Source organism: Vidua chalybeata, chromosome Z (genome assembly GCF_026979565.1).
Source record: "Vidua chalybeata isolate OUT-0048 chromosome Z, bVidCha1 merged haplotype, whole genome shotgun sequence".
Taxonomy (NCBI): domain Eukaryota; kingdom Metazoa; phylum Chordata; class Aves; order Passeriformes; family Viduidae; genus Vidua; species Vidua chalybeata.
The window spans coordinates 23,141,797-23,167,012 of record NC_071570.1 but is presented as its reverse complement, the minus strand read 5'-3'; the positions used below and the strand labels follow the sequence as shown (position 1 = coordinate 23,167,012).

The 25,216-nt window shown below is 40.2% G+C and overlaps 1 protein-coding gene across 1 annotated transcript in view; it reads left to right on the top strand.

Annotated features, from left to right (window-relative positions):
• Window positions 1–1,294: 1,294 nt before the first annotated feature.
• Window positions 1,295–25,216, top strand: part of SLC1A1 (solute carrier family 1 member 1) — a 49,501-nt gene continuing 25,579 nt past the window's right edge. The window contains exons 1-2 of the mRNA XM_053969127.1: window positions 1,295–1,761; window positions 15,276–15,416. Coding sequence (XP_053825102.1) covers window positions 1,671–1,761; window positions 15,276–15,416 — 232 coding nt within the window. The 5' untranslated portion in view covers window positions 1,295–1,670. The remainder of the gene's footprint in view (window positions 1,762–15,275; window positions 15,417–25,216) is intronic.

Here is a 25,216-nt window from a genome sequence, read left to right as displayed (position 1 = left end):
GAATGCTGCAGATAATTCTAGATCTACGAAGAAGGTACTATGAAATCCTTAATGTGAAAAAAAAGGATATTTAATGCTTTAGTATTAAGAGAAATACAAAACCTTAATAGAGAAATAAATAAATTCTAACCTTATTTTAGCTAGTCTTCAGGAACTGAATTGGAATCATTTCCCCTAGCTCACCGAAACAGCTCAAAAGAGAAGCAGAGTAAGTTGTAAGAAGGGGTATGTGAGAAGGTGAATAGAGAGAAAATAAAAGGAAGGCCTAAATTCTGAAGGTGTCTTGCCAATCATCTTGCCAATCATTTTGTTCTTACTGTCTAGAGAGACACCAATTCACCACCTCCTAGGGCAGATCAGACATTTGACTTACTGAAAGCAACATCTGAGACTCCAAGTATATATGAGAGGAAACAATGATAAAAAAAATTATACCCTGTGGCAATGAGATCCAAAGTCAGAGATCTTCTGCACAAAGTATGCCTGATCTTGCCCACCCTGAAACCCAGTGTGCATTTTTCTTCATGTATCTCTTTAGTGCCACTCCTACTTTGTGACATTTCCATACCAAATTCTAAGCATAGTCATGTTGTTTCTTACCATTTCTTTGCATTAATTATTTTTGTTTTGCTTTGTTGTAGCTTGTAACATGGTAGTGTGCCAGCCTTCCTTTTAAGAGGTCTGACACATTTTATGACTTAATTTAATTAATATGATATTTACTTATCTGTTTCCTTTCCACCACTGAGCTTCCTCTTATTTTTTAAATTAAATTATCCTGATGACAGATGCAAACAAATTACTGCAGTTGTTCTACACATCTGAAGAATATGGACAATTTTAGGTGTCTCTGTATGAATTTATGCAGCTAGGTCCAGGTTTTAACACTTGAGATTGATGACAGCTCTTGCTTCGCATCCAGGTGGATTTCAGTGCTCCTACCTGACTCAGCAAGGTACATACTTGTCTCTTTCTCCAGGCTGTCACACAGCACAGCCCGGTTCATGTGAAGAGCAAAGTAACAAGGTTTCAATTGCAATTTTGCTGATCTCCTTCAGGCCTTAATTACCCAGTTGTTATAGATAGAAATAGGTAAACCTTAGTAGTGTATGATTGGAAATGGATGATATCAAGTGCAATTAAATAAGATAAATTAAACTTTCATTCTGCTCTGCCCATGTCATTCAGCAAGACAATGGCAGGTTTTGGTTGGGCTTACTACAGGTTTGACAATCAAAATCAGCACGTTTATAGACATATGGAAAACCACAGACCCACAGGAAACTGGGTCAAATATTATATATGCTTTAATCAACCTTATGGTGGGGAAGGAGAAGGAGACCATTGCCGGTGAGTTGCACAAGAGATAAACGCTCCTTCGCTATTTTGGTATTTAAGCCTACCAGGGTCAATTCCCGGGGGGAGGAACTGAGAAGACATTTCTGTATCGGCTGCCTCCAATATTCTCAGCAGGAGCTGGGTGTGCTGGCCGGCAGGTGGGCCGGCCGAGCGAGGGGCGGGGCGTGGGGCCGGGCTCTCCGGTTGCCAGGTGAAGCGCGACGTCTCCGCCTCCCCGGGGTAGGCGCGCAGCCCCGCGGTGCGCAGGCAGGCGGCTCGGCTCGGCTCGGCTCCGCGCGACGCTCACCGCCCCAGCCCCGCCGACCCCCGCCATGGCGAAGGCGATCAAGAAGGGATTGTTCTGCCCGAGCTTCGTGAGGAAGAACTGGCTGCTGCTGAGCACGGTGGCCGCCGTGCTGGCGGGTGAGCGCGGGGACAGGCAGGGAGCGCGGCGCCGCCGCCCCCCCGCCCGGCCTTGCCGGCACGGTACGGCCTTGCCGGGCGCAGGGGTGGCGCGGCACCCGACTGGGGCCCGCGGCGGGGCGAGGTGTGCTGCGCGGCCGCAGGGCCGGGCTGGGCGGCGCGGGGCCGTGCTAACGACCCACGCGAAAGGCGGACGAGGGCGGCCGGCTGCTCTTCCCCCGCATCGCCGCGGCCGTGGAGAACAGTCGCGCAGTGTCGCGGTGCCGCGGCGGTCGGGCGAGAGCGGGGCTGGGCGCGGGGGGACGCGGCGCTCGCAGCCCCGGACGGCCGGGTCGGCAGCGGGGGCCCGGGGCCCTCCCGGCCGGGCCGGCTCCTCCGCGCGTCCCGCCGGCCCGTGCGGCAAAGGTCAGCGACCGGCGGGGCGAGACCGCCGTGTGGAGTAGCGCACGGGCGCCGGGGGCTGTGAGCCCTCCGTACTGCGGGTCCCCAGGGCGGGCTGTGCCCCGGGTTGGCCTCTGCAGCTCATGGTGGGAGGCGGCCCCTGCCTATGGCTGCTCTGCAGGTGGCAGCCCCGCCGAGGGAGGCTGCAGGGCTGGAGAGCGGTGGAGGTGGCTTTGTGGAGCTGCTGGTGGCCCAAGCGAGCGGTGCAGTTGGAAGAGTTTGGCAATGCCGCCCAGCTTTCAGAGAGGTTTTCAGGGGTGAAACGTCTGGAAGTGCCATCCAGCTTTCAGAGAGGTTTTCAGAACCATCACTGTAAAGATAGCAGGATTTATCCCCTGTACGTCAACAAGTTTGTGAAGGAAAAACTAATTGAATGCCATCTCACTAAGGATAAGTGGTCAGAGAGGGCAAAGAAAATGCATCAAGTTACTTAGATGAAGAGGTTTCTCCATAGGGCGTAATTTTGGCCCTATTTGCACACCTTATTTAATTTTCTCCTGGTTATTATTTGGAAAGCCTCGTTCACTTTTTTTCTCCTGTAGAGAAGTGGTGCTATAAATACTTCCTTAACTTGCTGTCTGGGTCTCTTTCAGATGACTTTTCTGCTAATTTGAATTTTGGCTGGACCATGCCTATTTCGGTGCAAATTTGTTCAGAAGATAATTATTATTTTGGAATTCCTCCCAGTTATTTATCAGCTGTAATCAGAACTGTGCTTACATAGACATGTGTGGTTTCCTCAATACATTCAGTATTTGACAGATCTCTGGATTTTTCTTACCTCGTTCAAAAATATTAAGATAAGGGCCTTGCTTTGAAAATCTGACTGAACAACTGGAGGAGTGTGTTTATGTGTCTGTGTTTGCATGTGTACAATTGCTTTTTTGCATACTCCTGTCAGGTACTCTTCCAGGAGTTGGCGTACTTACTTCCAATTTACAGAAGAGGTTAAGAAATATTCCCCTCTTATTATCTTCAGTGTCTGTAGTTAGAATTAAAGAGTGTGAGGTGATTCTACAGATGCAACATTCTGAAATTAAATTTCTCTGAGCCACAATGTATGATAATGCAGGAGCTGTGAGGACAATTGACCCCAATTCCCCTAATACCCAATAGCAATTCCCAGTGAGAGGACAGGCTCCCAACACCTGCTGTGTCCTTCAGCTTCTCTGCCTGCTACACTGTAATTAACAGTCCATAACTCAGGGGAGCTCTATAATACTGTCAAAGAGAGTCTTCATAGTAATTTTGTGAGCCTTGGACCAAATTACCTTTTGCAAGGACCTGTGTATCTGCAGCACTTCCAGTATTTCTCAAGGGTGAAGTGAGATACACAAGAAGAACAGTGAAACCCTTGTAAAGATGGAGTTAAATGATATATTATTGTTTTACTACAGCATGAGGAAAGTTTGTAATACACCTAGAGTCCATAAACCCTTCATAATTAAATTTACATAGTCATTCTTTTTTAATATACCCTGGGAAATTGATCTGAGATTTGTTAATCTAGTTAGTTTGGAAGAACAATTTAGCATTTATGAGCAGAAGAGTGGCACATCATTTTGAAAGAAGAAAATAGGCTTTTCAGAGGTGTATGGAAGTAATTGCATCAAGCTGTGAAAATATGCTGTGAAAGCTGTCCAGCTGTCCTGCAAAATATCTGATATTCCTACACTATCATGTGGAATTGTGATTTTTGCTCATCATCAGAGCCATGTTCAGCTTTCAATCAAAATATGCTTACCTTTGCTAGTACCCTTACTAAGCTGAAAAGTTTTCCTGATTACTTGTGTGCAGCTCAGAAAAAAGACAGAAAGAGAAGCCCCTCAGAATTCCAAGCACTTATTCCTTCAAGAGTATTATTTTATGCTATATCTTAAGCGTTCAACCCTTTGCTTGTCCTTACCATTTTCAAAAATACCAGAATTTCTTTCATAGTGGGGGGGGGTGTGTGTGTGCAATTTAAAATGTGTACACAAAATACCTGGAGTGTCATATCTTTTGGGTGAAAACACCTGAATGTATATTCAAAGAAAACAAAATTTGAGCTGCAAGTGGTTATTTTCCTTGCCTTAGAAGAGAGTCAACTTAAGGCCACCAAGCTGATGTGAAGATGTATAACCAGGAGAGCAGCAGCCTCACACAAATACCTGCAAAATGAGGCATCTTGCGTCTTTTTGTTCTACTGGCCTTACTGAGCCCAAAGCAACTGAGCTAACAAAAGTAGTTTACAAGTCAATTTGCTTCAAGCCCTTTCTATAGAAAGTTACATTGTTTCCAGATTATACAGTCAAGGCAAAATAAACCAGAAATATCCCTGAAAATTACTCACCCTGAAACAGGTGTCCAAAGGGCAATTGCATACGGAGAGTTTAAGTCATACTTCACAGGTTTCTCAGAGAGTGTTTCTCTTTTGTCATCACTTTGTCTCCAAGGCCACTGCTGCAACACAGACCAGTCATGAAAGTAAAAGGCTGATTATGTGTAAATACTTGCTCATTCTTCTGTGTGTCATGGCCTGATGGCCTGTAGTACTGTGCAGTTCTTCAGCACAACAGCTTTTTTTTTTACCATGGAAATTAAAGTGTAGGTGATCTGTGTACATATGGTCCAAGGCACTGAGTTGCTGTAGCATGCTGTACTAGAGCCAAGATAATTTTTACATTCTCAGAAATTATACACAAGTTGCAAATTCTTTATATACTGGTAATTTTGAAATCTATTAGCAGCTTTGTGTCTGGGAAAGATTATTCTGAGGGATTCAATTCACCTAAGTTTGCAAGTAGTTTGTTTGGGGTTTTTTGGGGTTTTTGTTTTGTTTTGTTTTTGTTTGTTTGTTTGTTTGTTTGTTTTTAATCGCCGAATGGAGTGTCTGTCACTTCCTAAACATATTCGGAACTTAAGATACCTCTGAGCTTGTCTGTGACTTGGGATTGGGCTTTTCTCAACAGCACAGTGGGACACTGAAATTGTTCAGGTGTTCATGTGGAAACGTGAGAAATGCAATGTTGAGACTGATAAAGAAGGAGGAAGCTAATGGCACCGGAGACTGTGAATGGCAGATGTCCTTTCTTCAGCCCTTTGTTCATCAGGGGTGTGCCAGTGCAGTCTCAGTGAGAGGCAGCAATAAACACTTTTGTGCTCTGACGTTATCTTCCTCCATCGTTCTCCTCTTCACATATGTACATGGTCCTTACGCTGTACACAGCAGACGCCACGAAAAAGGAACCTTCGTGCAGTGCCGGAAGCCGGGTGGGCGGCGCAGGGGCGGCGGGAGCTGTCCGAGGTGGCTCAGGGAGAGCCTGGACCGGGTGGCCAGTGAACGCGCAAAAACGCGGGCTGCAGCAAGCGGTGATGTAAGGCAGGGATGGAGTAAAAGAGAGGGCGAGGGTCAGGTACTGAGGCTGGAGCATGCCTAAACACCTTACTTTTCCACCCCTGAAGTGAATTTATTCAGTCTCCGCAGGATCAGATGCTTTGCTTGTGCAGGTCCATTGTTGAAAGATTCGGGCTGGCATCAGACCTCCTTTTCTGCCTGCATTTGAGAGGGAGATTAAAATATGCATAGTTCCTGTTGTAACACCAGCATTGCAGAAACTTTGAGTATTGTGACTATAATTATTTACCAGGATTTGGTAAGTGCTCTAGCCACTGAATCTTTGGTTTGTGTTTTATGATACCCCCTAGCAGTTTATATGCCTTTATTCTCTATAATGTTAATGGAAGTTATTATTTTATATTATAATATTAAGTAGTAATATCTCACTTTAAGAATATTTCTTTGTTTCTATACAAGTCAGGTCCATTCACACCTGCTAAATGAAGGGCTGTGCTCCCTCTGTAATTGGACACGAGGGGACTTGACAGCTGGTTTTAATAGCAGGAATTCTGGATTCCAGACAGGAATTCTGGAAGCCCACCAGTGCGTTCCTACAAGAATGAATGTCCCATAGGGTGAAGACAACCACAAAAAAATTAGTAAGTTATCACTCTGTTGATGGTCTTTCCTTATGCAGAAGGCCACTTGAATTCAGGGATCTCACCATATTCCTGAGGTTTTTTTGCAAATGTTGACTGCAGCCTCTAAACCCCAAAAACCTATTAACTCTTTCTGACAGTAAGTTGCTTCTGTCTCTAGCAAATCAATTTAAATAGCAAAAGCCCATTTTTGATATGAAGTAAGGTTTCACCATTTTCCATTTCTCCCTCCTTGTACTCTTATCAAAAAGTAGCCTCTTAGCTTAATTTAGCGACTGTCTTCAGTACCATTTCTTGCTTGCACAGTACAGTGGTAAGTTTCCAAACAATGAAGCAGATTTATAGTCTCTAGTAATACACTAGCAAAACAGCAAGAAAGAAGTTCTTGGGGAATAAAGGGAATATAATAAAGCAAAAGAATTATTGCTTTGTTTCTGACAAGTATAGTTGTAAGTCAAGCATTCAATTTCTTTCTTGAATTCTGAAGCATAGCATTTTATTAATTTGGAATTTATAAAAAATGAAGACCAGATATCTTGAATCAACTGTGGTAGTGTGGAAATTTAAAAGAAGACTGTTTTCTTCTTGCTGTGCCTCAGAACAGCATAGATGATATGTGTGACTTTTTATGCCTCTGTAGACAGTGATGATTCTTATATCTGTATTTCTCTGTAACGCTTGTCAACGGTTTGATATAGCATGGGATCTCTTCAGAAATGTATGAAACACAGCAATTCTGAGAAAATGTCTGAATTTAATTTTAACAATGGAAAGTAAAATGTGGAATGACAGATAATTACATCTGAGAGTTTCACATGCCACTGAAGATCAAAAATGCTCTAAGCCAGGAAGTCAGCCAATGAAAGAGTTCAAAGGTAATTGAAGTTAAGCATGATGCCTCTCTTGAACTGTTTTGAAGCAAAGAAAACCCATCTTTTATTTCTTCTTCTGGCATGTAGACTTTTCCTATTTTATTGTTTGTTTTAACACAGTCTCTAGGTTTCACTTTATGAGAGTGAAGTGAAACTATCACTAGAGCTGAATTTTTAAATCTTTAGAAAGGGTGAGCCTAATGTCCATTTACACTCTGCAAAGTCCCCAAACTACCAAAGTCTATCAATATTATTTTTACATTTGAAGCAAGAACGTCAGTATTAGTATCAGGAAAATATTTACTGTGTCCAATTTCACAATATTATTTAAGGGAAGATATGACAATGTAATTGCAAAAATTTCTTTTCTTTTATATTTACATTTTAGAAACAAAGCATAAAGACACTTTCATCTTATACACTCCATCAAAAAAGATAATGTTCAGGTTGAGACTACTCACAACAAACAGCAGTTGCACTGTTCGGAAGTCTTCTTTTTTTTTTTTTTCCTACGAATTCCCCATAGGATTTGTACTTACAGTCCCACAATATTATCTTGTGCAGTGAGAACACATCTGTATCACATCTGAAGATCAGGGCTGTATTTGAGTTAGCATTTCACATTTCTTGGTCCTTTCATGCTTTTGGAATGGTAAACAACCTGGTTTTACTTAATCTGAGCTAATTTTCTGGGTCATATATCTGATTTCTCAATGCTCTGATGTCTTCATTCGTTTCAGAATAACAATGTTTCTGCATGTTACTATCTATCTATCTTTAGTGTCCACTAAATTGCCTTTCCTTCTGCTTATCTCAGTCACAATCATTCCATTGCTCTTCCAGCAAGGGGAGAGCTAGAACAGAATGTCCTGTTTACTGTCCTTTTCTCTCATTCTCTCATCAAAGAAGCAATAACAAGGGTTAGAATCTGGCAGATATTTCCAGTTACTAGCCTTTCACCTTTCTTATACCACTTCCAACCATTTAGTTTCTTGCATGTTTTAGGAATTTTAAATAAAGATGCATTTCTCCTGATGTACTCTACTGAGCTAATATCTCTTGGGTTATCCATATACAAAGGTGCTTATACAGCTTTGGGATATCAAGCAAAACATTGTGGAAAGAGAACAGAAAATCAGTGGGATTTTATAAGGAAGGGTGTGAAATTCTTGGTTTTTCTGTGTGGCATTGTAATGGTGCTCATGGCACTGCAGTGTGTTAGGCCATATAAGCAAAACATATGCTATAACTGGGAGACATTAATTTCTGAAACAACTGAGAAAGGGGTCTAAACAAAGCACTGCTTTATAAATTGTCGTGCATTTGGAGACACTGTGGAAGCATTAAGACCTATACATGTCTGGATGACAGCATAATTAAAGAAGGCTCACACATCATAGATGGATGAGATGAAGGAGAAGGGTATTGGTTTTAGAAGTGATATCAGAAAGGGGTCATAAGGAAGGTCTGCAAAGGAAGAAAGACAAGTTACTGTTGTCAGGTTACCTTTCACTTTTACTGTAAAGTACAGGAATAGAGATAGAAGGATACCCCCTGGCTTATCATATCTGGCCTCTGCTGCTTTGGGTTACACCATTGTAGATAAAATTCTGTTACATGGCATGCTCCATCATAAAGCTGGATAGGCTATTCGATGCTCTACATCCTCCTAGGAAGCTGTATTCTTCGATCTGTTGGTTGAAAGCCTTAAAATTTCCACTATAAATTTTGGAAACAAATCAGTGTTGTTTCACTATGCATCCAATAAAAATATTGCTCCATCACTAGTAGTATTTCTCCAACACTAGTAGAAATTTTCTGTATTTCTACCTCATTAATCCGTGGTGGACAAACTAAGCTCTTTCATCTCCTCTCAAAAGGTAGGCTCTTAATTTTTTAATTACACTATAGTCCTCCTTCGTGTGTGTTCGACACTGAATTCACTTTTCCTGAAACCTTAATGAGTTTCACACAGTATTTCCCAACAGAACAGGTGCTTTCACCAGGATGTATCCAAATTTATAAAGAAATGTAGGTTGCATAGCTGCTGGGACAAAATTGTCATTTTCCCCAGATTGTTTAATTTATGACATGACCTTGCTTATAAAATAAATAAATTTTTATGTTAAGGTTATAAGCACAGTACTTCACAAACATAGTAAGTCAACAAGTTGTTGCAAACTGTGAAAGAAAAAAATCTTATCTCTGGTACAACTTAGTTTATTTTTACAGTGGTAGATTCAGTACAAGAGTTTTAGCTAGAAGAAGCACAGTCTAAATGAAGCACTTCTTGCTTCACCTGTATATTTTTTTCTTGGCTTTCTCTGAAGGAAGTTGCATCTGCACATGGAAAATATTTGGAAGATATGTGCATGTGGGATTCATCAACACTCTATTTGGATAAAGGAGAGGAAATCCAGAGTCCAGTAGAAGACATTGTTAAGTAATCAAGCTGGTTAGCCCTCTGCATGTTTGGAGGGAGTACTGGTTCAGATTCAGCAGAACTGTGGTCACATAGTCACAGGAAAATAGCCCACTATTTCCCTTTTCCTGGCTGAGTCAACTAACTGCCCTTGCTTTGACTAAGGATGAGGTGTGCCTTTGCAGGGCTGCATAGCAGAGAGGCTGCTCTGTGTTAGTGGTGACTGCTACAGGCTGCCCTATGTTATCAGCCCTGTTCCAGGCTTCATCAGCACAGAAAGTAGCAAGAGTTATGTGGGTTTGCTGTTTGCTGTAGCCTTCAAACCTACTGTGAGTAAAGGGAGTACACCGACACTGGAGAAGCTGATTTTTCCCCCTCTGACCAGCATTCCACCTTGCCTTCATTCCTGAAGGTCCTTCACAGGGAGTCACTGCCTACCTGAACTTTTCTCACACTGCAGTCATATGACAATGTGTTACTTGTGTGAAGGAATTTACAACCACTGCAACCTCAACAGGATAATCAGAGAGCATTAGGGGGTCTCACCATGGCAGAGAACAAGTCATTCTCTTATACATTGCTACTAAATATTCTTCAGTAAACCAAGAGCTGATATGGAAACTCTCTTCTGGAAGATTTCTGAGAGAACTTTTCTTCACATGTCTTTGTAAACAAGCTGGTAGTCTGGCTAACACAAGCAATGATAGAGTTAAGATTAGTTGCCTTGTAATTACACCCCGGAACTCTTATACTTTAGTGGTTGCCTGCAGTTTTTCCAAGAATCCTCTTTCTTCAATCAACATCAGTATGTTTATTGGAAGGTAGAGTGTAAAACAGTAAAATGTATAACATTAGCAAGTATTTAAAATAATGCAAAAAGAGCTGAAATAATATGATAAGCCTTTGTAATATATTCTTCCACACTTTCTCTTTTAGTGTTCTGTAGTTGGCACTGTATTTCTTTGCACTAAGAGACAGCCAGTGGTAAAAGAAACTCTATGGAGAGAACAGACAAAATCAGTTTATAAAATATTGCTAAAGGCTGAGAATATATCACACTGCAGAACTCCTTCCTGCCTGTGCTGCACTTTGACATGTTTATATTGAATAGTTCATATTGTGTTTGAAATCAAGTCAGTGAACTTTGTTTGCTGACCTTTTCAGTTCTATGAATCAACTGCTCTGAGGTTAATCCAGTTAAGACTCACTAAAATGATAGAAGTCATTGTTTTAGTCTGTCGTGTCTGTGCAGCATATAATGTGAAATTATGAAGCGCTTAATCACTTAGTTATTAGCACAATAGATATTGCTATGGTACAATTAAATAATACCAGGTTTGAACAATGTGACTTTTTTTCTTCTTTCAGGGCTGTGTCAAAGAAAAATTCCTATAATTCCCACTCTGTCTATCAGCATTAGGCAGGGTCACTAACTCTGCTTCAGTGAGAAGGAGTTTCCATATTACGAAATTTTAAGAAAAGAGGAAAAATAAATACCACAGCTTTTTTTTTTCAGAGTGCTGCATGTGCTACAGAACAGATAATTTTACAAAACAGATTATTAGTTCTACAAAAATATATGCTGGATTCCTTTTCTCATTGCCTTTATGGTTCATTCCTAAGGATCATTCACATAATAAAGTCAGCGTGAGGTAAAGGTGATATGCTGTCTCTTCAGTGTCATGCACACTGGTGGAGAACTCCCTGTCAATTGAAACTGTATATCCCAAACCAGTGTTCTCATCTATTAACATAAATAACATGAGGGAGTCCCAACTGTTACATAACTTTTTTTTTTCTGTTTAATATTCTCTTTCAGTGAGAAACAGAAGCAGGCATGTCTGTGTGTGGACTTTGGTTATCTGTTTCTAAATTGTGAGTTGTTCCACCTGTGAAGGTAAAGAAAGTAAAGGGGCATGCTATCATACAATATTCTTATCAGAGATGTAATCAGGTTCTGAAGAGCAACTAACCCACAATAGTAATGATGTAAAGCAAATAAGTATAGTAATGTCATACTGCATATCCTGAACAGATTCAGATACTCAGGGTTTCTGAGTCTTCAAAATCTGTGTTTTGTTTACCTCACAAAAAAGGCTTCAGGGTTTAGCTATCACTTCCTGAAAAATTGTAAATGGTCTCCCCGATGAGTTGCTTGGGGGGCTTCTGAATGGCCAGCACATTTTTACAAGTTTACAATAGCTTTAGGACAATCTGTGACACACCCCATGTCTACTAGTATAACTGAGCCCGGACATTATGCCAGTATTTTGAACAGAGTATGTGTAGGTTTCTTACTCATTTCCAAATCTGTGTCATGAACTGCAGCAAGTTACTTGCAGAAAAATGTAGTAGCCCTATAATCGTTCCCATACAAAGAATTTACCTTTTTCCTTAGATAACATTTCAGAAAGAATAGCAATATGCAAAGAAACACTCCAGATTTAGATCAGATTGCAGTAAATTACTGTTCACCAGATATCCAGATGTCACAGAAGTTGTTTTGCAGATAGACAGAAACCTCAACATAATAGTCTCCCAAGACACATTTTACCTAATTTCTGTGGTGGACTCACTGAACTTACATACACAGGCAAGACTGGTTCTGCCACCTTACTACACACAGCCATCGTCTCCTAGGTCCTGGAAAGCCTCAGGCTTGGCAGATGTAATGGATCTAGTGCTACATACAGTGGAGCCAGTTGCAGGTGCTAGGTAACCCCTTGCAACACTTTCTGCTGCCCTTTTTCTGGGCAACACAATGAAAAATGGCTCATCCTCTAGAGAGGAAACATGCATTCCCTCTAGCTTTTTAAGCTGGGGCACCCTGAAAGTTGGGTGCCAATGGATTTCACTTGGTGTGCTTATATTCAGTGATTTTCTTATACTCTGTTTTTCTTCTGTTGTTCTTCTCATCCTCACCCCTCACTTGCCTCATTTTTGTTTAAACCCTTTCTTTGAAGGATTGCCTGTCTGTTACCAAGCTTATAAAAACCGTATGTGCTGCCTGGGAGAACAGTAGCAAGGAGTTAGGGCATGTGTTGTTTCATTTGGGTTGAGACAGGAGAATTGTCCTGTGGCCTTCATTGTGCATCACAATCTCAGGGATCCTGACTGCACCTTTCACTTGCTGTCTTGGTAGCTGGGAGAGGAAACATAGACACCATGCTATACAGCATGTGCTGTACTATGCACAGTTACAAGGATATATTTTCCTTAAAAATTTAAATTAAAGATATGGGATTGTACCGTTTATTCCACCATCATTCTTCACATCTGCCCAATATTGCAGAAATCTGGAGTTTAAGCAGAATGTGTCATTGACTTGCAAGTAAAGGATTGCTCTTGTGCTAAAAGTTATAACCTAACTTAGCCATGTGGGCAAGAAGGAAAAGCAAAGAGAAGAGATAGAAAATAAATAAAACCGATTTATCATGGACGAGAAGAAAGGTGGAGTGGTTGAAACAAGAAAGATTAAGAGAGCAAGTAGGAAAAGTGACGTTTTGCTCTTCAAAAAACACTTTTTGAAGGGTTTTCGAACACTTTTTTTATAACACTTTGTCTCTACTTAGGGCTACTGTAATCAATGTGATGTTAAAAGCGGTGGTTACCATGTGAAATGTGTTTATGCTAAACCACACTTCTTTTTGTGTGTTATAATTCCCAGAAGAAATTTCTAAGTTAAACTTGGTTATTGAGATGAGGCTCAAAAAGTTCTACATATGTCCATTTCCTGTACAACAGCAAGATTATTCTTCTAAATTTCTAATCTTCTCTTGTTACTGTTACAAAATAAAATTTCTTATATTCCCATGATATATTCAACCAGTATATGCTAGATGCTAACTGCAGTTAAAAAGTAGCTGCATTTTACTGTAGTTTGGCATACTACACAAGTCAATATGGATATAAGTGCTCTGTCCGCTAAAAAAAATTGCATGAATAAGGAATTGAGAGCAATAATGTAATGTCAAGAGATTGTTGAAACTCTATTCTCAGCTCTTGTCGTTAGATAAATAATATCCTCAACAAAAAAATCTAACAGAACAGGTATAAGTATATATAGATGGAAAATCTTAAGGAAACCCTTCTATAGTTTTGAGAGCATGTGGGAAGTTTTTGTAATGAAATCTAAAGATGTGGAAAACAAAACCCTCAAGAATTAAAGCAAGGGTGAACCTTTCTACCTGTTAGTAATCCTGCTGGATATACAACAATCAGAATTCCATCTGGTCAAATATGACAGTCATCATACAGAATGAAAGGTAGATGGTTAGAACATGTCCTAGTCATACCTACTGAAGGTAAAGTGGCATTACACAATTTGCCATAAACATGCAGTTCAGTCTTGCTGCAATTTAAGCAAATGTCTACCCTAAATTGCATGAATTGTCTGAAGACATGGAAATTACCTGTATGGTTAGATTCAGCTATTTACTCTAGTGCTTTCAGGATCAAAGCCTTAGCAACTAACTTCAATTCGTGTAACCATTTTACCAATGGAATTTTATCTTGCTTGGGCTTATCTAAAAGCCCAGAGTAAATATTTTCAACTCATCTAATTTAGTCCCTAGATTAGAAATAGATATCATTGTGTCTTATCATTCTTTAATCAAGGTTATTTGCATAATATTGCAAATATCTTCAAGGCTGTTAAGATTCTAGATTGCTCCAAGGAATTCAAACTGTCTGTATTCACTGGCAGAGATTAGACCTTGATCAGAAATCTTAATCGTTGACTAGAGCAGCTCATTTTTTTGGAAGGTTACCTGGTTCATTTTCCATCTCTATTAACAGGAAATACTTGGTTTTTAATCTGCTCTAATTTTCATTTAGCTTGATTTTGATGATGAAGAGCTCTGACTTGTTCTTTCATTGGATCCAGTCAGAAACTAGATCTCTTGATCTCTGTTCATTCAGGACTGAAGCATTACAAAGCTTCTATGTGAAACAACAGTTCTAGTGCTTTTTAGACACTGATCAAGACATTTCCTGTAACAGTCATTTTAATTTGAAAATCATGTTGGAATGGAAAATAAAGGTATTGCCTGTCAAACTGAAGAATTTTGTCTCTGGCCCATGATTTTTTTCTTTCAGTAGAACTTTTATCTGTGATTTGTCTCAGATGTGGGATATATTCATGTGATAATTCATATAATCCAAAGATAAGAGGATGTATAAAGGTTCCTTGCACCATGGCTCAATCACTGATTGAATTTATAGTCTGATATTTATAGGCCGGTTGTGTTGTGAAATGAGTGTGAAATGAGCAGAGTGTATTTTTGTTGTTCTGTTTCCTGGAAGTTATTAAATTAATTTAGTGGTTACAGTCACACTCTTTCCAAATTATGTAGAGCAGCAATTACTGAAAGTGTTGCTGCTGGGTAGGTTTATTTTCACCAATAGAAATCATCTGAAGTATTTATGTCACCATATCTCTTTAGTGTTTGGTAGTGTTTATATAGTCTACTGATTTTTTTTAATGCCAGTTATGGGTCTTCTAGAACTAGTGAAGGTGGGTAAAAATCAGTACTGGACTGGACTGATAATCAGAGCACCTAATCAGATTTTTCCAAAGATATACCTAAAGACATTCTGTTTCAGAATTATGTGTTATTACTTTGCTTATCATTAGAAAAGGAAGTACATGATCTTACCTGATTTGCTTTGGAAGTTGTACCACAGTTGTGAAAATATGTTTATTTCTTACTCTTTTTGTTCTGATATTTTTTTCTCCTTGTCTCGTATGTCTCTATTATAAACTACATCTAATTTATGTAACATTTTTATATCCCTTTCAGGTATTGGAATTGGTGTGCTGGTACGGGAATATGGCAATCTGTCTAATTTGGATAAGGTCTACTTTGCATTTCCTGGGGAACTGCTGATGAGAATGCTCAAACTCATCATTCTGCCATTAATCATATCAAGTATGATCACAGGTATGGCTGAAAATGTACTGTTAGCTTATGGGACTAACATTGTGGGTTAGCTTTCTTTCTAAAGGAAATAACCCCTAAAAACAACTTGATGGAACTCTATACCAAGAAACAGAGATTTCATACCTTTAGATTAAATTCTTTCTTTATATAATAAGAATGAGAAAAGATTTGGAAAGATTAGCATTATTATCTATGACTTTATATAGAGCTGTGAGCTAATAACTTTGCAAATCTATAGATTCTTGTATCTCTCTCTCCCTATTTTCAGAAGTGGGTTAAGCAGTTGCACATTGCAAGCCCAAAGCTGCAACTGCATATTCTGAGGTAGAGTTAACTATTATAAGCAGTCTCATGATGCCATTTCACAAGCAAGAGAGAGCTGATCTCATAGCCTACTGTCACAAAAAGAGGACATTCATGACCTATACTTCCTTGGTCTCAGCAAACTTCCCTGAGGTACCTTGCATGAGCTCTAGCATTCATTGAATCCTCTACAAGTCCACTTCCCCAAAACTGAAAACTCCTTTGAACCAAGCGAATGCATGTGAGACTGTGTGGCCAGGAAGTGAAGAGGGAAGAGGGAAGCAAAACTTCCATCTTCTGGGAAAAGCAAGCAAGCTGTTGGCTGGAACCCTGCCCTGAATGCTAGAATTTGCTAACAGTTTGATAGAATTTGCTAGAGTTTGCTAACACAGAGAAAACTTTGGAAAGATTTGGTGGAGAAAGCCCAAAGCAAGGAGACAGAACTGAACGTCAAACAGCCTTTCCTTAGAAATAACTTTTTTCAAAAAAGGGAAAGCCAAGTAAACTTCTCTTTATTGAGGGTACAAGGATTGTGACTATTTTCTTTCAGCTTCTTGCAGTGAATCAAGACACATTGGTCCCTTTTCATCTCCACAAAACCTCTGCTTTGACAACATATTCATGTCCAGATATTCATATCTTGTAATGTAGGGTGAGAGGAACCCAGTGTTAGAATTGAAATGGAGAATGTCAAGAGCTGCAAGATCCAGAATGGAAAGCTGCCAAAGGCAGAGTGAGAAATGATATCACAAAATGGTCAGGGGTTATGTCCAAAGGACTGAAGGGAGGATAAACAATTGTTAGTGTGAAAAGGTGAGGAGAACCTTACTCTGTGTCAGGCCATCCAGGAAAAGCTGCCAAGACTAAGACATTTCTTTTTTTTTTGAACAAGCTTTTATTTGTGAATGAAGTTGGGCTCATGTCTTCAGAAATAGAATAATAATTAAATTAATTTTTTAAAATCTATCTGTCCAGCACTTACAGAGGAAACAAGAATCATCCTGTTAAAAAAATATTGTGCTTTTAACATTAATAGATAATGTTCCAGTATAAGTAAACTGCACTTGTAACTACTAACACAAGCTTGGATTTTACAGATTACAGTCAAATACAGAAATGACTGTATGATTGGATATGCCAAGGTCAGAATCAGAGCATCTCTTGGTGAGAATGACACAATGTCAATGTGTCATTGACAGTCCATGGGCTGCAAGTGGATCTCTGTATCCCCCATGGACTTCATGCATTACAGGGGGAGAGTTTGTTTCACCACAGTCTACATCTCGGGTCTGACACCTGGAGCACCTCCTCCCCCTCAAGTTATCACTGACCTTGATGCCACCATGTTGTTTTCTCTCACATGTCCTCGCTTCCTCCTCTTCCTCCTCTTCTCTGATTAGAAGAAAAACTGCTCCTTGTAGGTCCCATTGTCAACAAGTTCTACCAATTCAAAGACTCCTGCAGGGTCCCACACTGCCGCAATGTTGATCTCTTCTAGGTTCCACGTTGGCGAGTCACTTGTGTTTCCGCTGCTGGCCAGGTGACCCCGCCACCATCGCACAGGCGGTGATGGCTGCCGTGCCACTGGCGCTATTCAACGTCTCTCTTCATGCAGGGTCTGGGAAGGGAAAGCCACCACCACCTCTGTCCTGCCCCGGCTAGGGGCGACCAGGCCCGCAAAGCCCACCCTGGGCCGCGTCGAGATGGCGGTGGCCACAGCTCATCGCCACCACTGGAAAAAACTCTGCACATGCTGTTTTGCTTTTCTTCTTAAATATGTCATCACAGAGGTGTTACCAACCTCTCTAATTGTGCCAGCAGCATGTCCATCTTCAGAGCCATCAGAGATTGCCTCTTTCGGGCATGGTGGAAGCTTCTAGCAACTTCTCACAGAAGCCACTTCTGTGACCCTCCCTTGTTACCTAAAAATTCAGGTTGTGTCAATCAACACACACAAAGCAGTGTCTTTGTGTTCAGATTAAATCTCACATGTTTTTTAATTTTTGACTATTGTCTCATGTCTTGTTTCTGGGCACCACTGCTAAGAGCCTGGCTCTGTACTTATTCCCACCTATCAGCAGTTTATACACATTACTAAGGTCACTGAGCATTCTCCTCTCCAGACTGAACAGTCCCTGCTGTCCCAGCTGTCCTCATGTGAGAGATGCTCCAAAACCTTCATCATAGTTGTGGCCCTTTGCTGGACCAAGTCCAGTAAGTCCATTTCTTTCTTCTACTGGGGAGTCCAGAACTAGACCCTGTACTCCAGGTGTGGCCTCACAGGTGCTGTATTTAGAGATATCACCTCCCCAGCATGCTGACAGTGCTTGTCATAGTGTTGCCCAGGAGTCTATTGGCCACCTTTGCAGTGAGATCTTACTGTCTCATGGTCAGCTTATTGTCTGCCAGGACTCCCACACCCTTCTCTGCAGAGCTGTTCCAGCCAGTCAGCCTCCAGCATGCACTGGTTCACTGCAATATTCCTGCCCAAATGTAGAGCTCTGGAATTTTTCTTGTTGAACTCCACAAGATTTCTCTCAGACAAATTCTCCAGCCCATGCAGGTACCTTTGAGTGACCATGTAAGCATCTCATACATCAGCCACTCCTCCCAATTTTGTCTTGGCGATTCATGCACAAAACTGTTATCTGTAACCAAAATCTGGTCTTTTGACATGACATAAATTCACAAAAGGCATCAAAACTTCCTAGATGCTTTTGGACTCGGAATCACAGTCTGGTTAGAGTTATGTACCAAATGAGCCATTGTAATTGTCTCTGGTGCACACACTTAACTTTCAGCAAAGGTACAATAACATGACAATGTTTGTCGCCCTGGTTATCAAGAGTTTTCTAAAGCCTTCTGAGTTTACATTCTTGTAGAGAACTTTCTCACACAACTTTCTGTAAATAACCTATTGTTTTGCATTCTTTCATAGAGGCGGAGAAATTTGATGTACAGGTAGTTTGTCCAGTGTCGTTGGAGAGGTGGCACATTCACCCTCCAATCCACTGGCACCTTTTGAGAACTATAAAAGATTGGAGTCAGAGAAAATAAATTAGTCTCTTCATCGTGACCAAGGCTGTGGTCCGTCGTTTTTGCTTGTGTCATTTGGTGACAAATGTTTTGCTCTCATGGTGAGCTAATTGCATCTCCTTAACTTGTAAACTAAGAATACTTTCATTCTGGACCAGCTGAAGTGTTGTTGCTACTTTAACTGCAGTAACTTTGAATATATTGTGGCCCTGAGTGTCTACCACTGAGGATGTGAACACATACATAGGTCCAACAGCTTTGATCATCAGATACAGGCCCTATAAGGATCTGCGTAATACAGGTATTTCAAGGAGGTGGACATCCTCAGAACATGTCTGGTCCCACCAAAGACAGCCAGCCAGCATGCAGATTGTGGTGCTTTCCTTGCATATCCTACATTTAATCAAGAATGATGAGGTTTCTTTGGAGAAAAATGCTTTTGGGTCTCATTCTAGAAAAGGTACCGCTAAATGCAAAAACATGTGGCCTTGCCACTAACAGTAAGGCAAACAGTGAGCTGTCTTGTTTACAGTCATAGCTGAAGACAAATCCTGGATCTTCCATAAATTTTTCATTCCCCTCTTTGTTTGCTTCTTTACAGTAATTTTTGAAAGTGTAAATTTTGCTTTTGATCTGAAAATTCAGAATTTCAAAGAGGTCATGTGGTCTAACTTGACTTTAGTAAGGTTTTTGACACTCTCCCATAACATCCCCACAGAACAACTGATAAAATACAGGTTAGAGAATTGCACAGTGAGGCAAATTGAAACCTGTCTGAATGGGCAGACCCAGAAGGTTGCAATCACCAGCACAAGTCTGGTTGGAGACAAGTCAGTAGTGATGTACCCCAGGATTCAATACTGGGGCCAATCCTGTTTAACATTTTATCAATAACTGATGATCGAGCTGAGTGCTTCTTCAGCAAGTTCACAGGCTTGTTCAGTATGCAGAAGAGAAGGTTACAGGGAGACCTTGTTCCAGCTTTCCAACACTTGATGGAGTCTACAAGAGAGCTGGAGGGGGGTCTTTTTACAGGGGCATCTAGCGCTGAGACAAGGGGCAATGGCTTTAAACTGAAAACAAGTAGATTTAGATTAGATAGTGAGAAGAAATTCTTTACTCTGAGGTTTGTGAGGCACTGGAACAGGTTAACCCATGAAGTGTTTGCCCCATCCCCGGAATTGTCCAAAGTCACGTTGGACAGAGCTCTGAGCAACCTGTCTAGTGAAAGGTGTCCCTTCCCTTGGCAGATGTGTTGGAACTAGCGGATCTTTAAGTTCCCTTCCAACCCTAATAATTCTATGATTCTAAGATACAAAATACGTCACCAAGACATTTTTGAAAATGCAGTCTGTGGTTTTCTTTTTTAGGATTATAATGTTTTAAAATGTAATGTCACATCCTGAAAAGAATCAGCTTATGCTTTAGAGATAGGAAACTGTGCACAAATGCATGTCCCGTGACCAGATCCTGATCTGTTTGTTCATAATGATGTAAATCAAGCCACAGCAAAGAGAGTGGAGTTTGGAATCATGCCTTGAGATTTCAGGATTTTCTGCAAGATTTTAAGTATTAGTAATTTTAATTTGTTGGAATAAATTCCATCTTAGTAAAAATACCCTCACTGAATTCCTCAGTTAAATCAGGAACATGCTTCTTCCTTCTCCTTGGAGCTTTAATTAGAGCAGAAAAATTCTTACCTATATTTTCAGATTCAAAAGGCAAAATTCTCCCTCTGGAGAGATGGAAGGCTTTGTAAAATGTGGTTTTCATTCACAAACTCAGCTTCTCTGAGTGTAAGAGATGAAAAGCATAGTTTACGTACTTATTTAGCGTACAAGTTGCAATTTGTGGAATTTTTCCACTAACCTTCCTAGAAGCATAACTGTAGCCTAGTAGAAAATTGACATAAGCACTAAGCATGTATTTGTTTTGAAAATCATGGTTAGTAGGACCTTGCTTTGGGGGTGGAATAGTCTAAGTAGTGTTCCAACTCAGAGCCAAATTTTAACTTTTCTCTTCTTCTCATAATAATTTTAATGGATTCAAATGTAAACTTATTTACTCTCACCCATAAGTCTGCCCCTGATAATTTGCTTCAAAATATAGAGCTCTTGTCTACCCATGAGATTTCTATACCTCAAATTAGTTAATAGCACACTAATGCGTCATTCATGTCAAAAAATTATTTTTGTTTTCTGTCTCCTGCTGTAGTGACATGGGAAAATTGGAAATGAAAATCAAAAGCCTAGAATGTTACTCAAGATCATTGCTATGACATCAGAACTACAGCTGTACTGAGTGTAATACTCCATACTCCAAATCCACTTTTTTTTTAAGTAATTCTCTAAAAGAAGAAATATTAGACAAATACAAAAATAAGGGGTTTTTAGATGCTGTGTAGAGAGAAAGAATTGAGAGAAATCTCTTGTGTGCTTCATGGGAATTTTGAGACTTAAATCTAACAATTTTTGGAGTACTTATGACATATAAAGTATCTTTGAAAGCCTTAGAAATTCACAACTCTAATTTCATTCTGAGAACAAAAATTCCCTGGAGTCATGCAGTGTATTTCATCAAGGGTGCAAACTGAACAGATTAGTCCTTAGCTTTCTTTTTCATGAAGTGAGATTCACACAGTATGCAACAGCGGGAAATGTTTGTAAATCTGTTTTCTGTCAGGATCACAGTAGAACTTAGGTTGGAGACAACTGTCAAGTTTCCTGAACAGTTGTTCCCTTGTACTTGGCTACAAGCTGAGGAAACCTACATGCCCATTCTGAAGTTTACCAGTCCACATAAAGTGTCTGGCCTTACTTCCTGCACCTAAGTTCCGTGTTAGTGTCAGGAGATCTGGATCTTAACGCAACATACCGAGACATCCAGATTCCATGAGAATATCATGGGTCTACTTCCCATCTCTTTTCAATCAGTCCTTCTTAGATGGGGTTATATTATGCTGCTTGCCACATTGATTTTCAAACTGTAAACCATGGATCTTGATGTGGAGGTCTTTCTTCAGGGCTAGAATGTGTTCTGTCAAAAAATTCACATCATGTATGTGATAAATGACCTTTTCTTTGATGTTTCCAGAGTTAACCATAAAATGCCAGAAATTTTAGCTTTGCGTTAAAAGATGTGACACATAGCACAGCAAGTCCGTCTCAGATCTCAATATTAATGACATGATTTTATCAGCTGTTCAACATCTGTTTCGAGTTCTGCAATAATCTGGGCCTCATTTCTTATCTTTCCTCCCTGACAAAATATTAATGAAGCTTTTTCTTATGTTTCTGACCTCCCCTGCACTTTCAGCCTTCACAGACAACTTCAAAGAGACTAGAACAGATGCATGGGAGTTTCCTGCATTGTGAATTTTCGCAGGCTCAGCTATGGGGAACACTAAAATTTCTTAAAGCCATTGATGAGGCATTTGCAGGTACACATGGCATACTTCAGGAACAGTGGAAAAAAAAGACAGTATCAATTACTTCTCTCAGGGCAGCTGTATGTGAGCTATAAATACAATGTCTCCTGAGCTGTGGGTCTGGCAAAACGATAAAGCTTCCATGGCTATAGACATAAACTTTTGCTTTACGCCAGGACCTGCTTTGACTACTGGTCCACTGCAGTCTGAAGGATCATGCCAGTTCCATTTTTCCCAATGCCAAATAAGTGCATTACTTGCTACTAATAGTACAAAGGCAATGATTCCACCACAAATCTGCCTCAGCAGTTTCTATTTCTACAAGTCCAAGAAGCGCAGCTATTGGGAGATGCTCCATTACTTACATCCTTAGGCATCTTTAAAAGGCCCTGTGCATCACCAGCACAGTCCTTGGGAAATTACCGATCTAACTTAACGTACTTAGGGATTGTCTTCTGAATGCATGTACCTGCATGTTCTTTGTATGCTTTGCTGTTTCTTAAGCCAAAAGAGCTTCCAAGAAAATCAGATCCATTATATAGTGTTAGTAAATTAGTTAATTAGGCTCAGACAGAAGACTCATCTCTTCCCTCTGTGTTATTGTGTCAAAGTCTGAAAGCATTACAGTACTGTTCATGAGTTCTGCCTTTAGCTGTACTGAGGGATGTTGGAAGTTCTGTCCCTGCTGTCCATGTGCAGTCATTGAAGCAGATAGGATGGTAGAGTCAGAGGTTATTAATGGACAAGACTTTGTGCCCCTCTTCTTCGGATTACTTCTATCACAGTCATTTACTCCTTTCCATCAATGTTAGCTCTCAAGGGCAGACAGCTCCAACAGAATAGCCATTTTGTGGCACCAGCTGCTACTGCCTCCTATCCTAGCCATATCACTATGGGCACTGGTGGTGGCACCACTGTGGATGGGTCTAAAGTCAGTTGGTATCTTCTGCTGTTCTTTTGTGGAGCTCAGGACATACACAACTGTTCCACTAGATAAACCAGATTTCATTCACCTTTTTCACTCCATTTCCCTGTGAGTAGATATCACAATCCATTAAAAATGCAATGCCTTGTTAAAGGGCTTTTTTAATAGCTTGGAAGTTAAACCTTGTCCACCTATACATTTTGCCACCAATAATTTTGAGGGAATTCAAGTACTTTCAATACTACAGTTTTCTGTATACACTCTATACATGAATCACCAGCAACAGTTCAGGGGCTATATTTCTGCTGCATCCTTGAACTGAATCTGATTTCTGTAATGAATCCTGTTAGCCTGTCCATCTTGGCAGATAGATGTGTCATCTTTCTTCCTTTAAACTTCTTATTTTCCAGCCAAGGAACATCAACTCTCCTGAAAAGGCATTAACTTCAGATTATATAACCTCTAAGAGCTTTCTAGAGAAAAAATTAAAATGTTCCTAGAAGTAATGAATAGAAGGCAGTACTAATACCCTCTTTCTCTGCAAGTCTCCAAAAAGCTCTGTAGGGAAAGAACATAATACAATGATTGTGCCAACTGCCAAGAAGACAGCACAACAGTCTCTTAGCAAACTGATATCCAGGGTCAGAAATTCCCTCTTGTTTTATAATGATTTTAACCCTTTCATTGCTATAAACTGTTCATCTCCCATTCCACCCTATCTGGCATTTAGAAAGGTTCATTACAATTACTTTTTCAACCCCATCCTAAATGATCCGAGACATCTCTCAGTATTTGGAGTGTTGTAACTATTGTTACATTCCACATTTTAGTCTCTTTGTTGGGGCTTTTTCAAATAATCTTTTTTCAATGCCTCTCCAAAGTTAAGAGACCAATATTTGACATGTTAATCCAAGTCTCATTAGATTCTGTGATTAGAAATTGAGAATTTTCTGACTTGAATTTTTTGTTGATATTTAAATAGCATGAACAGATGCTTGGGCATTACCTGCATGCATCTATCTCTCTTTCCCACTCTCTCCCTCACACTGCCCCACCATCATGTGCTATTTTTTTCATTTTATTTGTAAGATGTTCTTTTGTTGTGCTGACATAACCAGGAATAACAATCACTTGTTCCAAAGAAGAGGACAATGACATTTCTATCAAGTTGATTGAAAAGGTAATTGCTACAAACTGCCATAGAAATCCTTTTCCTTTACAGTGAGTAACAATGACATTTGAATAGACAGGATAACTGCTGTTACAGAAGAATTGACAGAATAGGAATGGAGGACTTCTAGTAAAAACACTAAGGACAGTAGATCATGAAAAATCTCATTTGAGAGACTGCATATAACTGTGTGTTTGGAGTTTCCATTTGCCATAGCTTTTTCATTACCTGATCTTCTCAGCCAGCTGACTTGGAACTGTTCTCCTAATGAGACTTAGCTAAAGAGGTCATTCAGTTAGCTGGGGAAAAACTAGTTGCAAAAGATCCTTCCAAGCCCCAAGAGACAGTAAACATGAGGAAAAAATAAAATTATGAGATGCATATCAAGTGAAAGATGTTTGATAATGATCTACTAGCAATAGTAATCTGAGTTCTTTGTCTCAGATGAGCAGTGGACAGTACATCATGCTGTCTGAAGTCCTGCATGTGGGTGGTATTTCATTAGATGTGAATTACTTACTCAGTCCTGATAGTCTTGTTCATACACAAGTAACGTGGTATTGCATTTCCCAGAGAGTTCCACAAAGCATCAGGGGGGAAAAAGGAAAAGATTTACCATTCAGCTTTTGGAAGAAGCAACAGAAATTGCTGTTGAACTAGTTTGGAAACTGAAATTTCAGGGAGAATATGAAGAAAATTACTTTTCAGGAGATTATTAACAGTCAGAGCAAAATTGTACTACAGCATCATGCAAATAAAAGGGCAAAATGGGAGAGAAAGAGCTCAGAGTCTGAAATGGGAAGAGGGAAAAATCGTAGATGACTCAAAAATGTCTTCAGTAAAGCATAGGCTCTGAATTCACCACAGTGATTCCCTCACTGCACTTATTTTCTGAATTGTATACAGAAGGATTTTCCCTTCAAAAAGTGAGCATAGAC